Source organism: Magallana gigas, chromosome 9, assembly GCF_963853765.1.
Source record: "Magallana gigas chromosome 9, xbMagGiga1.1, whole genome shotgun sequence".
NCBI lineage: Eukaryota > Metazoa > Mollusca > Bivalvia > Ostreida > Ostreidae > Magallana > Magallana gigas.
In genome coordinates this window covers 35,795,179-35,813,257 of record NC_088861.1, presented here as the reverse complement: position 1 = coordinate 35,813,257, position 18,079 = coordinate 35,795,179, and the positions used below count along the sequence as shown (strand labels likewise).

Sequence of the window (18,079 nt, the reverse complement as noted above, 5' to 3'; positions counted from 1 at the left end):
TAATTATATATATATATATATATATATATATATATATATATATATATATATATATATATATATATCTTCTTTTAAAGAAGTTCAATTAGTCAAAATATGTTAACGACCATCCAGGCCTCTGAATAAAAACAAACTCTCCATTTCATTTTTAAAAAATTACATAAAACTTATCAGAAGAAGGATGGCTTGTGGCAAAGTAGCCGTCAGTAGGTTTTGCTTGGAGTGGGAGAAGACGACGATCATATACGTACGTCTTAAAATTTTGGTCAAAATCCTCATTTTTATAATCATGATACAAGTATTTGATGCACAATTTTTCTTGTCAGACTTTTTCTTGATATTTCAGTTATCTGTAATATCATGCCAAACGCATCAATTGTAAACATCTTTGTTTTTATAACATTCATTTCTGGGTGAAAATAAGTAAAAACCTCAAGCTTGTTCAAATCCTTTATCTTTGATTTTCAAGGTATAAATATATACTTGTTTTCATAAATATGACTTTAAGTGTGGTTGTTGGATTAGTTAACAGAAGTAAGTAAATATATTGCTTTAAAGGCTACCAACTTTGTCTTTAATTGGTTTTTCTTCATTTTACAAATTCAACCATCATTTCTTCAATTCAATGTAGTATGTGGCTGGCTTGATATGACACTGATCTAAACATAATTTTATTTACTAAAACAAGTTACTTAGTCTACATAATATTTATATTTCTACAATTTCAAGTCATTTTGAGGGATTTTAATATTTTCAATTTTAAATACTATCATACAATTAAAAAAAAAATGTTATCATTATTTTTCAGGTCATGTATAGATATTTTTCCTAAGCTGCATGTTCTGATGTCATACTTGTGAATAAGAAGTTTGATACAATAAAGTATGGTACATTGCCTAAAAGCCAACATCAAGTAGCTAAATACTAATAAATAACATTTCCAACATGAAAGCAAGTGAATTATTAACAATGCCAAAAGTGAACATGGTTACTGTTAGTAATAATTAGCTGCAGTGTTGTACAAAATCAATAAACTAAATATTTGGCACAACTTATAAAGTTAACTTGGGTTTTGTAGATAATAAATAATGTATTATATATTGTAAAAATATTATACAATTCACAACATTTTCAAGGCAAAAAAAAAAGTCCAAATATCTCATTCGCACATTCTAATTTGACACGAAAGAACAATCTTAAAGTTTATTTCCGCAATGAAGCTACTTGTACAGTAAAAATTTAAAGTACGCTTCGCAACTGAACAGTGTCCATAATGTGCCTGCAATATATTTGGTGACTTTTCTATATTTTAATTGTGCAATATCATTGTAACCTTCGACATGTGAATAGAGTTCAGTCTAAAAATTGTACACATTTGCTAATTCATCTAGGAATGGGGTTAAATACAAGTATCATTTGCAAAAACAAAAGAACAATATTTCCATCTGAAGTTATGTCTTAAATAAACTACGAAAATCTATTACAATTTGCAGTTTAGTTTTATGGTGTGTCTAACTGAGGAATAGTCAAAGCAAGATAACTGCTTCCGAGTAACAATGTCGTACATTATTCACCAAGAGTTTTTCCTCTTGACTATAACAATGAACAGTAGCAAATGTTTTAAAATGCTTGCCTTTTTATTATTAATTTGATAATTTTACTGACAATAACATGAATTGATCAAGTTCATTTTTTTTGCTTGGAGAAAAAAAAATTCAGAACAAATTTATTATATTTAGTGGTATTAAATGGCATCTATAAACATTTGTACATGCCATGTGAATCAAGATATCAATCAGATCACATTTCATTTTGCATGGATTCATTATTCAAAATTATTGTACTTATTCAAATCTTCAGTAAATCACTCATAAATTTACTGGAAAAAAAATATTGCAAGAATCAGCAGTTAATTACATGTAAAAAATAAAAATAATAAACTAAAATTTATGACAACTGATATACTATAGCAAATAGCAATAACAAGGTCATATTACTAAAATATAACTTACCGTAATCCGGTGAATATAATACGCAGTAGTGTACAATACGCACCCCCCACTTTGGACCTGAAAGTGGTGGAAAAAAGCTTGTTGGGATGTATAATACGCATCAAAAAAATTGACCAAACGGTAATCCTGAGTATCAACAAAGCAGTTATACTTTGTATGCACGCTTGAAACTTCATCGCAGGAATACGATACCGGAAATAAGAAAAACACAATATTTTCTTAGATACTGATTTTATTGTAACTAATACATCGCGGTAATATCTTTATTTCATAATCATGTTTTAAATAGACCTAGTATTAAATGTTCTACCGTAAATAAAATCAACTACTTTTAACAAGCGTTATATATATAATTGTGTAGTGAAAAAACGGACGGTGTACAGGTATGAAGATAATGGACCTAATTAAATTCTTAAATAATTCCGATCAAAGTGATCAATTAGAGCCCTGGAACATAATAAAATATGTGCACAAATAGTTGTTGTATATAGTACACTTATAGCCTAAGGGGAGTGTTAGAGATACCCAAGGTGTCAAGCGTTAGCGGTAGAGGGCATAACAATGGCTTCAATTACCGGAATAGGTTATAGAATTATTTATACTCATAATTATTTGCAATAAATCAATTAACATTACATGAAAATAGTTAAAAATGAGCCACATGAAGTGTAAGCTGTTTTCAAAGAGCACGTGGCCATCCAAGCCCGCATTCTATTAATAACAGCAGTAATGGCGGCGTACACGGAGATAAAGAATAGACAGTTCAACTTAATTTTTAAAGGCCATTTTGAAACAGTTTATTTATTAACAGACTTAAAGTATACATTTTCTTTAATTACATGCTATAACAATGATTTCCTAAGGGTTAAATAGTAATATATATTTGGCAATGAAGTAATGTTACGATGTATAGCGGGGTATCGGTCTTGTCTGTGAACAGCATAGATAATACTGTAGTACGAAATCCCGTGCTTCACCTAGGGAAAAATATGTCCAAATCCTATAGGGATGTATAATACGCACCCCTTTCTCACGGTTAAAAATGCTTGGAAAAAAGTGCGTATTATATTCACCGGATTACGGTAAATGTAGCTTAAATCCTAGTTTGTGGTTTTTATATCAAATCATATTATATATTGTATTTCTTCCAATGATATTTCATGCTTAGTCCACAATATATCACAACGATTTCTAATTAGCTGCAGCAGGATTTAAGAAAAAAAAAAATTGGTTGATCAATCACATTTGTATTCAACAAACATCTGTAAGATTTTTTTCTGTCTATACTCTATGAATGTAGAAATGTAGGTGTTGGTTCTGTTGTTTTTTTTTTCAAGGGTTGAATCCAAATTACGCTGACCAATCAAATCCTGTGTTATAGAAGAGGTTCAGTCCCATTCCAGTCAACATTAGCTCCAGACCATCTGAAACGCAAAAAATTGCGAATACTCGTTTTTGTTCAAATCTTCATGTTAATATGGTAAAAGAAAAATTATGAAAATTTGGTTTTGTACAATATTTCCATGTTTATATGGTAATGGTATGCGGACAAGATTGACTTACTTGGTTCTGATACAGTGTTCGAGTGGAGGAACTAGGTCCTCTTCAGAAGATGGCGTCTTGAATCCCATATCTACTGTATCTGTTATAAAAAATAAATCAATGCCATATATCTGTTATAAAATATTTCTATAATAACAAATGGCATTGCTTTATGCTAGAACATGGTTCATGATATAAATCAATAACGAGCGAATCCTAACAAACATAATGTATTTCACTGTACCAATGGTGAGTTTGATTTCCTCCTGCTGCCGAGCTAAGCCGTCGTAGTAATACAGATCAAATCGCCTCTCCGCCTTCCAGTCACTGATAAGCTCCTTCTTGATGGAGAATAAAACGCTGAAGTGACTCTCACTGCACACCACCCAGATTGGATACTTTGGGGTTTTTAGATAAGTCCCCACCTAGAGCAAATTAAAGTAATCCCATAAAATAAGACATTTTAACATTGTCATAGAAGTGATAAATGAAATTCAAATGGCATTTCTTGATAATACTCAACTTAATATTAAAATCTTTAAAAATAAAGTTAAGGATCATGTTATTGCATGCAATAATTAATCCAAACATGAAAACTCCTAAGCATGCTGGGAATTTATATGATAAGAAGATGATAGGTTATATAATATATTAAAGATTTACCATTGATTTGGTCATAATTTGATTCTATATATATGATAGCATATAAAATAATCTATTATCTATTCAAAAGAAATACATAGGTAAGTACCTGACAGGATTTGTAATGTTCAAACAGAGAAAGCAGTCCTATATTTGACCTCCCTGTGACCCCTTTAAGGATTGTGACATCACTTCCTGTACCTGAGTCAAGCTCGATTTTGTCATTGAACACATTAGAATTGGCTTTCCCAGTTAAGTACAAATTGACCATATCCTGTCACAGAAATACACAACTGGTCATGAATTAGGCATTTTTAAAGAAAAGCAATCATTCAATGAAAAATTACAACATGATTGTATTTCATTTCAATTTTTAAAAAAAATTTCCAAAATATTGCTAACATTTAGTACCTATAGATAGTTAGTCATTATGTAAGTAGATAGTAAGTGGCATTACCTGAGTACAGTACCCATGAGCTCCCATCAGCTTTCCTGTTGGTTCGTCCATATCTTCCCTAACTCTGCCCAACAAAATAAAGGCTTCAGTTATATTTGTATACATAGTACATGTAACTTTACAGAGATTTTACATTTTCTTTATATATTTTTATTTGTTGTTGGCAAGCATTTTGAAAATACATGTATGAAATGTAAATTTAGTAAGAGCTAAGATAGTAAGATACAATGATAAAATACAGATCCACTATTTAACCCCAAGGAGAATATATATTTTTAAGAAGTTCTAACAATTGACATTTCAAATTATGACTATGAGAAGACTGGTAAACTTATCATTAGTTGACCAAATCATCAATGGTCAATGCATCATGAGATTATTATTAACTTATTGATAGCTATTAAAATTTCTGTCAGTATGTCAAAGTTTAGGTTCTTACCAATTTATCACAATTTGATGAAGAATATACAATGTAAGTAAAATATACTTATCATAAAGTACTACTTACAAATCATATTGGTTTAACTTGTTTTAATTAATAACTTATACATGTAAGCTTTTCATACGCTATAAGACTTGGGTAAAAAAAACTGACAGCTCTATGCTTCAATTCTGTGTATGCACTATGTACTGACTTCGTAACCTTGCTTTGCATCAAGAGACTACAAACTCATTTACATGTACATGCATCTAAACTCAATATTGTATACCCTCATTTGATTATCACTAAGTAACTAAACGATTAACTTTCACGACTGAGTAGAATTTAAAATGATAGAGATTCATGTATAAATGGTTTATGCATATTCATGTAAATCACTCAGAGACCACAAACTCACTGGTCAATGTATCGAGAGAAGATGACAGAGTACAGCGTCAATATGACGCCCCCCGTCCCATCCGTCATGAAATGATGTACATTCTGTTTCAGAAAGCCGAGCAGATCTTCATAGGACTTGAAGTGATTCAGCATCAGCTGCCAAGAAAAAAAATATACATTGTACGTCTTTAACATCCCTGTATAATAAATGTTTCTACAAGAATGTTCAAAATAGCATCCACTCTCTTGATTTATATATTAACAACTTTCACAAAATATGATAAATATGTTTATTAATGTCAGTTCAAAATTTAGTTAATACGTCTAGTTATTTACTTACAGTCTCTGTCAGGTCATCTGCTCGGTACTTCGGTGCCCCTCCCTGAAACACAGCTTTCCCCGAACCTCTGTAAAACAAACACAGAGAAATGTCAGATGAAAACACCAAACAAAAAGTTTTCTTTTTCAAGCAAAAAAATTCTACAAAAATTTTTTGTGCTTAATATATACAGTAAGAATTTTTTTAGCCTGAAGGAATGAACATGTTTTTTTTTTTTTTTTGCTTTTTTTTTCAAGTTGTTCATTGAGCCATTACTTGTTCTAAAGTTTATATTTTTTTCAAATTGATATTCATTATAAAATGTATCTTATTTACATTACTCTGGTTTCTATACAAAATAATTTTATATATATTGGCTTTAACTGTGCATTCCTTTGCAATGCAAAAAGTAAAAAAAAAAAAATAATAACTATCACACTTTATAATGCCCTTTTAAGAACTGCTGTTACAATGGTGCCAACATTAAAGTAGATATGTACACATTCAAATACAAGAGGCCCATGGGCCACATCGCTCACCTGAGGAACAATAGGTATGATAAAATCAGCTTAATGGAGTCATAATACAAACTATCTGGACAATGTACAATAATACATGTAGATCCGGTATAAATAAAATCCTTTTTTCCCTTGGATATTCTTATGTTTATAATCATTAGTCCCTTTTCTAACAGGATGATTTTATAGTCATATCATATGTTGAGTATTGCAGATCTCAAAAAGATCCTTAACAATATAATTTATATATGGGATATAAACGTACATCAAACTCAACCTTCTCGGGAGGCCAAAGAATTGTCCTGGGGCCAAAGTCTTAACAATTATGAAGAATCATCTGGATTAGTTTCTGAGAAGATTTTTTAAAGATTTACCCTATATATTCCTTTGTTAAACTTTGACCCCCCCATTGTGGCCCCACCCTACCCCTGGGGATCATGATTTTCACAACTTTGAATCTACACTACCTGAGGATGCTTTCACACAAGTGTCAGCTTTCCTGGCTGATTAGTTTCTGAGAAGAAGATTTTTTAAGATTTACTCTGTGTATTCCTATGTAAAACATCGACCTCCCATTGTGGCCCCACCCTACCTCCGGAGGTCATGATTTTCACAAATTTGAATCTACACTACCTGAGGATGCTTCCACACAAGTTTCAGCTTTCCTTGCTAATTAGTTTCTGAGAAGAAGATTTTTAAAGATTTACTCTATATAATCATATGTTAAACTTCGACCCCCCCCCCCATTGTGGCCCCATTCTACCCCAATGGGTTATTATTTTAACAACTTTGAATCTACACTGCCTGAGGATGCTTCCGAACAAGTTTCAGCATTGCTGGTGATTAGTTTCTGAGAAGAAGATTTTTAAAGATTTACTCTATATATTCCTATGTTAAACTTCGACCCCCATTGTGGCCCCACCCTACCCCCGGGGGTCATGATTTTTACAACTTTAAATTTACACTACCTGAGAATGCATCCATACAAGTGTCAGCTTTCCTGTCTGATTAGTTTCTGAGAAGCAGATTTTTAAAGATTTCCTCTATATATTCCTATGTAAAACTTCGACCCACCATTGTGGCCCCACCGTACCCCAGGGGTAATGATTTTCACAACTTTGAATCCACACTACCTGAGGATCCTTCCACACAAGTGTCAGCTTTCCTTGCCGATTAGTTTCTGAGAAGAAGATTTTTTAAGATTTACTTTGTATATTCATGTTAAACTTCGACCCCCATTGTGGCCCCACCCTACCCCCGGGGGTCATAATATTCACAACTTTGAATCTAGACTACCTGAGGATGCTTCCACACAAGTGTCAGCTTTCCTTGCCGATTAGTTTCTGAGAAGAAGATTTTTAAAGATTTACTCTATATATTCCTATGTAAAACTTCGATCCTTCATTGTGGCCCCACCCTACCTCCGGGGGTCATGAATTTCACAAATTTATATCTACATTACCTGATGATGCTTTCACACAAGTTTCAGCTTTCCTGGCTGATTAGTTTCTGAGAAGAAGATTTTTAAAGATTTACTCTATATATTCCTATGTTAAACTTCGACCCCCCATTGTGGCCCACCCTGTGAGCTAAAAAGGTGTTAAGTTTACAATACAATAAGTTGTTAAAGTTGGTTTCAGGAAGAACAGACTTTGAAAATTTTCTTAATAAATATTGACATTTATTTTTACTTTTTTAATCTTTAGTTTTTAAGATCTGTGTACAAACATAGAATTGTGAGCAAATCTATGTATCTTGCTTATAATTCGAAGTTTAACACTCAAATATGGGTAGTAAATAGAAATTGTAAACAATTAAACACAAGAAACATGCACTACATGTATAACAAATAAAGAACACAATTTATTTTTTCGAAATGAATCATATATATACATGTATATACCTACATATTTCCGTCAGCGATATCAAACTCTATTTAAACTGAATAAACTCGAAAAAACTTCCATTACGCAAAAGATAATGCCGAATTACCGATAGAATGTATTTCAGTACCCCTACATCAGATTTTGCTTAATTTGCGCAGGAAAACAGTTAACTGTTTGATTTACCGAAGTCTCTGTTTGATTTGATACGTAAAAATCACGAAATACAGACGATAGTTTCCAGGTTACAATTTTTTGCTTCAACATCAGATTTTGCTTAATTTGCGCAGGAAAACAGTTAACTGTTTGATTTACCGAAGTCTCTGTTTGATTTGATACGTAAAAATCACGAAATACAGACAATAGTTTCCAGGTTACAAAGCATAAATAATGAAAACGAAACGAAAATCAGAACAAGCTAACACTAACGTCATGTGTGAAAACTGTTAACGCATTGAAATATTTAGCCTCAATTTACTTCACAAAATCGGCACCAATATATTTTGCATGTTTCAAAATTTCCCTTCATATTCGAACTGTTGCACAACAAGCAAATTCATCATAGTCAGATCGACCCTTTTTCGTATAATGTCATGGCTGCTTTAAACAAAGAACCTCGTTTTAGAAGTATGGAATCATTTTACCGGATGCCGAACCCGAAGCTATTAAACTGATTGAAACACGCCTTTCCTTTATTATTATTTTCGTAATAACTCAAATTTGAAACAGAATTACACTTTAATTTTTGCAATTTATATTTTCCTTCCCATAAGGATAATTTATGCTAAACTGCGTTGAATTTGCATCGGTAGTTCTTGAGAAGAAGATTTTTAAAAATGCACCCCCCTTTTTCTACAGTTTCAAGGTTTTCTCCGCTTTGAATGCAGATCGGACTTTTATTTCTGCAATTTACATTCGCCCTCCCATAAGGATGCTTTGTGCCAAATTTGGTTGAAATTGGATAAGCGGTTTTAGAGAAGAAGTTCAAAATGTAAAAAGTTTACAGACGGACAGACGGACAGACGGACAGACGGACGGACAGACGGACGACGGACAAAATGTGATCAGAATAGCTCACTTGAGCTTTCAGCTCAGGTGAGCTAATAACTTAGAGCAGCAGTTGATAATTGTGTTATTTCCCTTTACATAGTTCGTAGTTTAATTATGATTAAGCAATCTTAAAGATGCGGCACTTTTCACAGTCTACGTATCAAATACATATGCATCAAAATATTGCCCAGCCTAGAGTTCATATAGCTAAGGGTACATGTGAATACAGTTTAATACAAAGGTTCTTACTTACATGGTGACTACTGCTGTTTTATTCTCTCCTGCTCGCCAGAAGATTTTGGCCAAAGCTGTAGCTAGGGCTTGACTTCTCTCTTCATGTGTTGGATCCCCGCTACAAGAACAGACAGATAATAAAGTATACATATACCAACTCGTTTCATGTGACAGTATTTTTTATCAAAAAGGCCTGATAATTTCTGTGACACTATACCTAAGCCTTACAATCTTTTTAATTGTATTATACACTTACAATGGTTACAGTAACATTGGTACTTTACATTTACAATCATTTCAATGGTAACTTAACAATAACAATTACTTTAGTGTTACTTTACATTTACAATCATTTCAGTGGTACTTTATACTTGCAATCTTTTCAGCACCATTTTACACTAGTTAAACAAATGCATCAGTGTTACTTACATACACTTTCAATGGTATCAGTAGTACTTCAGACTCTCTATTTTTTATATATGGTAATTTTTTACACTTGTGTCAGTGACTAATGTACTTTAAACTTAGTAGCACTAGTAGTTATACAATCATTTCAAAGTTTCTTTCTGTTTACAACTGTTTCAGTCAGTCTGTGGTAATTTACACTTACATTCATCTCATTAATACTTTGGTATTGAACACTTACAATCGTTTCAATGGTATTTTACAATCCCCAAACAGCAGTTCCTGTAGAACACAAGCCTGTATAGCAGCCAACACACCACAGGGCCCTCCCTGTAACAAAACATCATTATTTATTCAAATATTGTATACTATACGTAGATATCATGAACATGTATGGCTTCAATGTAGAAAAACTCAAACAAGCTTCAAACATTAAAATAATATAAAATGTCCAAACATTAAACTCATATAAAATATCAGAACATCATTTCCTCTGACTGTTTATCTTAAAAATATGTTCTTAATATTATTATCTCTTATTAGTCCCCTACCGGTTTTCACCGGAGGGGACTGTAGCTTTCCTCTGCGTCTGTCTGTCCATCCGTCCGTCTGTCTGTCCATCCATCTGTCTGTCCCACTTCAGTTTTCCACACTTTTTTTCTTTATGCATTTGAGGAATAATATGAACAGCTTCAAAATGTCAAACTACGGATCAAGTTTAAACTTTTGTAGCATCTGGTTGACATATTTTTTCGAGAAAATTTATTTTTTATATTCCCATTTTTTTATGTTCCGGTTCGTTATCGTTATGCATCAAATAAACAAGGAAAGTATGTTGTCAGTAATAATATCATGCATTTCTTGGACCATTCCTTTTATTGTTTCTCACAAACAAATAAGTTCTGTAAAATAGTGTTAAGCATTGTGTTGTAAATTTAATCGACAGGGTTTTTTTGGTATTATTACAATCGGGTTTGTTATCGGTTTGGTCTGTTGAAACGGTAAGAAATGATATTCTGCATAACAGTGCATTGTTTTCACAAATTTCTACAAACCAATAGGGGACGTGTATTGCTTATGCAATACTCTCAGAATGCTTGTTCTTTCTCTAAATTTCTCTCGTCTCTCTAACTTCTTTTTCTTTCAATTTCTCTCTCTCTCTCTCTCTCTCTCTATCTAACCTTTTTCTGGACTATTCCGTACTGAAGCTTTGGGAGATCACAAAACACCAGACTCTGGTACCTCCACTCATCATTGAAACACTGGGTAGCTGACCCAAATATCAGGGTCTTCAAATTCTGAAGAAATACAGAGGAATTGGTTTAATATCATAAGTTATCATTCAAATTTTTATTTCCTTCCATTTTCAATAGAACCTCTTCCTTACAAATATTGTTTGCTGTGAACTAATAAAATTATCTGGTATATTATTATCCAGATAATTTTGATTGCAAAAATTAGTTGCCACAATCAGTTTATCTCCTGTAAATCACGGAATAAAAAGGTCACATTTGAAAGTTAGTTTTCAGTATTTAATTGTTTTGCATGTCTCCGCTTTCCAGATTTTCTCAATATTCTTATAGCTTGTCTTCCCAGGTTATTTAACAAGATCAAATAGAACATTTTAACTAATGATACAAAGTATCTATTTAAATTATCTTGTTTCCAGTTTGATAAGAGAAGTCTTTTACAAGAATTATTACGTGAACAAAATGAATTTACATCAATTCCTTGAAAAAAAGAGAATCAAATTTCTTCACATTTGTATAATGCTTTTCTCCTAATAAATCTTTTCAATAGCATAGGCACTATTAATGTTTGCTACCTGTAAATGGATTTCTCTGCTTTTGATCATGTGTTATTCTACATTGAATGACTTACTATGGCAGTTTGTAGTGTTATTGGGCGGGCATCAATCAGGTTCTGTACTGGACGGTTCACAGATAACTTTGGTCCCAGGTCAAGGTCAGCTAAATCTGAGTCAAGGTCGTCACAATCACCAAACTCAAGGTCACCTACTTTTGTGGAAAGTTTTGATGCCACTGAATGGTTGGAGGATGGTCTGAAAAAAGACAAATGTTTATTTTTAACTGACAGTGTTTTGTTAGATAGGGTATGGTGCTAAAGTTATATATTAGTTGCACCGTCACATTCATAACAGATTGAAATATGTTTAGGTTAATTATGGTCCCCAGTATATGCCTCAGATTAATCCACTCTAAAATCAAGCCTCTATGAAAATATGATGTTAATTACTCAATAAAATATGTTTAAATTGCAAAAATATGATGTGTGTAAAATCTTTATGATATACTTCTTGTTAATTACTTGGAGTCAAATACTCATTGACAATATCTTATCCACATTCCATAAACAACTCTTCCACATTCATTCCTTAAAAATCGTTCTATAACAACAATACAACTTACAAATGATATTCCATTGATTGGACGATTTACTACTGTGGTGTACTGACCTCTGGCTCCCCCGAGTTGGGGGTCTGTTTGCTATACTCGATTTGTCCACACTGTATTCTGGGAAATCCTCCTCCATGGATGCCTGGCGTCTCCCTGACGCTGATTTTGGTTTTGAAGGTTTGGTGTCTTCCACAGCCAGCACGTCCTGAATGGACGGCTTCCTGTCACGGCCCACTACACTTCCTGTTGTGCCAGAAAGTCTGTCCTCATTCACTGAACTGCGTCTAGGTTCAGAGGTCAATTCGGGGCTGTCTAGAATTATTTTGCGGGACCCTGAGGTCAAAGGTCTAGGTTTGTTTAGTTTGCGGTTTCTTCCAGTGTCCTAAAAGCAAATGCTGTATATTGAGTTTAATCAGTTTTAAATTATCAAATACATGTACCATAAAGAGATGCTTTAAAAACAAGCAAATTAGGTTGGGGTTGAAGTTTGCATTTAATTCATTGTTTCTCTTATCATCAGAATAAACACAGGAATATTACACAAATCCTACTTAAGCTATGATAAACTTTCTCCAATCTGTATGCTGTTTGACCTTTAACCTCTTGACACTGACCTCCAGATTACTTGTAATTGGTCCAGACATTCCTTTCTTCTTGGCACTGATGGGTCTGCCTTGGAGTCTCAGTGGGGTAGGGAATGAGTCTTTGGGGTCCTCCCTGTCCATCAGGCCAGCCTTGCCTGACCCCAAGAGTGTCTCCCCCTCCACATTGTCATCTATGACCAGATCCTGCGACCCATTTCGTACACCTGAAGAGTCAATATTGAGGTACATGTATCGCTTACGAGTAAGGGGGAGTAACTACTTGTTTTATGCACTTAGTTTATATGGACACAACGGCAAAAATATGTTTTCATGTGTTTGTAACAGCTTAAATTTGCAGATTAATTACATGGTAATCACCTTATGATCAAGAATGTGAACTAATAAAACCTTTTCAAAAAAAGTATCTCTTGTACACTAGAAATATCTCATTTATCTATATATTATTGATACGTACAACTAATTAAGCCTAACAAAAAAATAGGTTTGTTTCCGCTTTCCCGACCGACCCTAACTTAAACCCATTTCTTGTTAAAATTTTGTATTATCCGATTTAAAAATTAAATGTGTCCTCTAAATTTAATTCGTAAAAACGCTTATAGAACTTATTTAGATGTCATCAGTGTTGTGTAGATGTTTGTTATTTACAAATGGCAGCACATGTCGTTCCAGTTGAGCTCGAGAAATGTAAGATTCAGGGTGAAAGTAAATATTGTAATTTCTTGCACAGACAAAATTAAACAATGACAACAAATACTTGTTTTTTTGTTATCTTACCCAGTTTAATAGATAAATAGTTTAATGTGCACAATTGAACAGTTGGGAAAAAAAAAACAAAAAAAAACCGACCTACCGACCCTAATTTTTCTCAGCCTGAAAGCGGAAACAAACCTATTTTTTTGTTAGGCCTTGTTAAGCAAATATCTTTGGGGTTTTAAGTGTTGGCCAGTAACCAACAGGTTGCTGGTTCTAGCCCCACTGTGGTCACTTGATGTTGTGTTGTGTACACAGATAAGGCACTTTTTCATTCTACACTGTCTTAGTCCACCAAGCTGCAATTTGGTACTGGCTTACACTGGAGTTTAATCTGCCATGGACAGGTGTTCCAAGGGAGTCAATTCAATGAACCACCACAGAAATCAAACATAAACAACAGCCCTATGTGATGTAATGGTTTGGGGAATGATTGACTTAACTTTTAAATTATCATATAGGATTGGTTATTTTTCTTCTTAGTTCAGGAAATGTAACTTTTTACAATATTTACCTATTTACTGGCTTTAAGGACAATACCAAGTTTAACGGCCCCTAAGTCAGCAACTATTTCCTGAGGCCAATCTTAGGAAAATACTCACCGTCTCTGGGGAACAATTCACTTTCTATTGACCAAAGAATCAGTATATTGGTGTTTCATCATGTTTATTGTACCAATAAAAACTTTTTTTGTCAGTGATACAGAGTTTCTTACAGTGAACAAGTTAGACTTATCTGACTTAGAATCTAATGTATAGACTATGATAACACCAGAGGAAATTAAATGTGAGGAAAATCAAACACTGCCTGTGAATAGTTTTAATGACTAATTACCATGGGCAAATAGCAGAAAAACTATTTCATGTTAAATGATCTATATAGAGATAATATAGCAAGTTTATTGGTCGTCATTTTACATAGTAAAGATATACAGTGGTGTGATAATGTTTATCTAATATTACCTGTTCTTGACTTTCCTCCTGAGCCATAACTAGAAGAGGTAGGTCTATCAACAGCTGGGTTTATTAAGTTAGATGCATCGTTATTGCGGGTTGGCTGAGAGGAAGACATGGAGTCAGAATCCTGGGGCTGGGGCACCAAAATCAAATCACCTGGTTTTGTCAGCTCTAAGAAGTATTTGGTTATTATTTCTAGCATTGTTCTTAATGGTTCCACCATCTCCTGCAATAAGCAAATTTTGCTTTTGAAAAAACATTGGTAATTAAGACTTAAACTACTACAGCATTGGAGACTGAATTAACTCGGCCCTTAAGGACGTTGTTTACTCAGGGTTTGAGTTCTCAAATCCGGATTGTTAAAAAGTTCAATTTCATGAGTAAAATTTGTTTTAAATACAAAAAGTATTTATGAAATGAATTATTATTAATATAACAATGGATATTTTTACTAAATTATGGAATTAGGCTCTGACAAACTTTGACTTTTAGCAAAACAGGAAATTCGGACAAAATTTTTCAGATTTTGTTTTCCACTGAAATAGTTTTGGTAGTACTATGATATTTAAAGTTAAGATTTTATTTGTTAATTAGTTAACATAATTTTGCATATTTTCTGTTTGTTTTATCTTGCTTTTTCGTTTAGATTATCGTATGGCACACACTATAAAAATATTGAAAAATGCTTAAAAATGATATTAAAAAGACACCATATCTCAAAATTTTGATCATTGACCTCATATAAATGTTATACCAGCAGAGAAAAGTCAATATACTTAGTTTAATACTATAAATGTTTAGCATTATCATCATTCAGTTTTTTGATATATTGAATCAAAAATGGGTAGTAATTTGAAAACTGATAGAGGAATTTCGGACTAGAATATCTATAAAAATTGTGAATGAAAACTTAATGCTTTGTATCTATTTAATGTCACTACCATTCATAAACTGTATTTCATTTGTTAAACAGTTAAGCAATTTGTATTATTTTCACAATTAAAAAAATCTGAATCATAGTGTAAAATTTTTATGGATTTTTCTCGAATTTCCCAAAAATATTCAATGGTCATTAACTCAAAAAGTAGGTCATTGACCTACTTTTTTGAAAGTGAAGAATAACACTACCATGTAAGGTCTATAACACACAATAGTTGGTTTTTCATTATCATCAGTGGAATTTTTTTCATTCTGAGTAAACGTCATCCTTAAAGCTGAACACCACTCGTAAATAGGCACTGTCACACAGATACCTGGTATATAAATCCTTCGATTTCGTTACACCCTATTGCATACCTGAATCTCGTGGCCGACGTGTAGTATTTTCATGGTCTTTGGATTTTATGCATTTAATTCTTATTTTATGTGCATATTCTGTTTGTAAATTATATTTTGACGGTTTATTTGATGTTAGTATTCTCCTGGCTTGAAAAAATTGTGTAAAACTTTGATAATTTCATCGTGAGACCGAGTAACATGGTGAGGCAAGATGTACGTCCACACAGGTGAGACCTCTACAGCAAAATACTCTTAACTGCTCCGAGGTCTGCAGCTTATATAGGGGTTGTAGGAATAGCGATGGTGAGAGAGAAATATGGCGAACAGTTCCTATTTACGAGCGGTGTTCAGCTTTTATAAATCAATGCACATTATGAATACTATAACTAATCTGAAAGATTCAAACTAGTAGAACAAAGTTTTAAACATCCCTATATAAACCTACTGTAACAGTTTTTACTTTATAATACATAAAATACAATTATGGACTTCATTGTAGGTCAATGTGTGGTAATATGGACCAGTGTCCAGTTATATTGACCAAAGACACAGAAAGTGATATCGACCAAGCTTGCAAGAAACTGATATAATTTCAGCCAATGAGAAAAAGGAAAATTATAGTTTTACATATCACTGATCTCCCTGCGCATGGTCAGACCTTGTTTCTCTTCATCAGCTTCTCAATATGTAGCTCTCTCATCAGCAGTTGTCTGTTACTAATGGCATTGTCTCCCCTTGGCATTTCATGGTCCATCATCTGTAGTGTTCCCTTCAGACCCTGAAATCAGAAGATGATTTTAGGAAATGTTTTCCATATTTTAAACATATTATTGCATAAATTATTTTTTTCTTTGTAACTCTAACTGTAAACCTACCATTGACTCAAAGAATGGCAAACTCCTAATACTTGTAGATACAACATTTACCTTAAGGAGTTTTTATTAGTTTCCCAATATGATGTACGCTCTGATGCTGCATGTATTCTCTTTTGAGAAGTGGACAAGCATAGCTATATAGGCTATGCCTGTTCACTTCTCAAAGAGAATAGTGCTGCGGGTACATGATGTACATCATAGGAAAGTCCAATTGCACGTAGTGCATTGTTAACAAAGAGTTTGTTTTGTATTATACATGTGTCAATCACAATATTCGAACAATCGATATTTCACCAATCACTCAGGTTATTAACTTGATAAGTTGCAAGATGGTTACTTTTGAAGATACTTTCAGTGAAAATAAATTAGCACATGTTTAGATAATTTGAGCAGTATCGACCATGTAACCAACGTTATTTTTTTTTAATGATTATGTGATCTGAATGTTTATCAATCAGCATGATCAACAAAACACGTTTTTAAAATGTATAAAACTATTTTTAACATGGAGCACAAACTCCGAACCGAATTATCTCGCAGAAAAAAATCATTGTGTTACCTTTCTGCTGAGGAATTCTCGTACAAGAGATGCTGCGATAACTTCAGTGTATGAAGGATCCATTTTTGCATCTCAGACATTTAATTCTTGAAGAAGACAACAGGCTCCCGCGATGTCTATGTGATTTTTGTTTTTAAACCATAAACTCGTTGGTGCCCGCCATATTGAAACATTCCAAAGTAGCAACACGACTCTCGCGAGATTTTCCGATCCGAGGCGGTGCCCATCTTATTCGTTACCCTACCAATTTCCAAGCAAGTGCGATTCGGATTCGCAAATGCGGTGATGGGGTGGGGGGAAGGGTTATAATTTGGGCGATGGACATTTCCAGCATATCTATAGGAAAAAGAAGAAATTTATTAAGATTTCCACTTTATTAAAAGGAGATGACAGTGATGCAGATGCATTACGTTATATGAGCATTTTTTTTTTCAAAACGGGCATCGCCGCATATAAATTATGTAGTTTTTGGCACCCCAAGGAAAGAAAAATGTTCATATAGGTTACAATGAATGTAATTTTTCTTTATTGAAAAACTACCCTTTAAAAATTGTCTAATTCATTTTCAGTAGATATTAATCGCATTCATTTCTCTTACTCTATAAAGAGATATAATGTTTTTGCTCTATACAATTAAAAAAAAAAAGATTTAAAAAAATAAATAAAAAAAAATCCTTTTAGATTCTTTTTTTTTTTTTTTTTGGCGAATTACGAATGAATCAATCACATATGCACATGAACAAACTGTCTGTAAATC

At 33.0% G+C, this 18,079-nt stretch overlaps 1 protein-coding gene across 1 annotated transcript; it reads right to left on the bottom strand.

Moving 5' to 3' along the window:
• Positions 1-3,093: 3,093 nt before the first annotated feature.
• LOC105333412 (probable ubiquitin carboxyl-terminal hydrolase MINDY-4) lies at positions 3,094-17,526 on the bottom strand. Its single transcript, XM_066071188.1, has 16 exons — positions 17,323-17,526; positions 16,547-16,666; positions 14,617-14,836; positions 12,914-13,107; positions 12,359-12,681; positions 11,764-11,944; positions 11,064-11,180; positions 10,124-10,212; positions 9,497-9,595; positions 5,814-5,880; positions 5,493-5,629; positions 4,654-4,717; positions 4,306-4,470; positions 3,799-3,979; positions 3,576-3,654; positions 3,094-3,436 (listed from the first exon to the last, which is right to left on the bottom strand). Exons 1-16 carry the CDS (start codon positions 17,383-17,385, stop codon positions 3,388-3,390), a joined length of 2,148 nt encoding a protein of 715 aa, XP_065927260.1. The 5' UTR covers positions 17,386-17,526; the 3' UTR covers positions 3,094-3,387.
• Between the last annotated feature and the right edge of the window lie 553 nt (positions 17,527-18,079).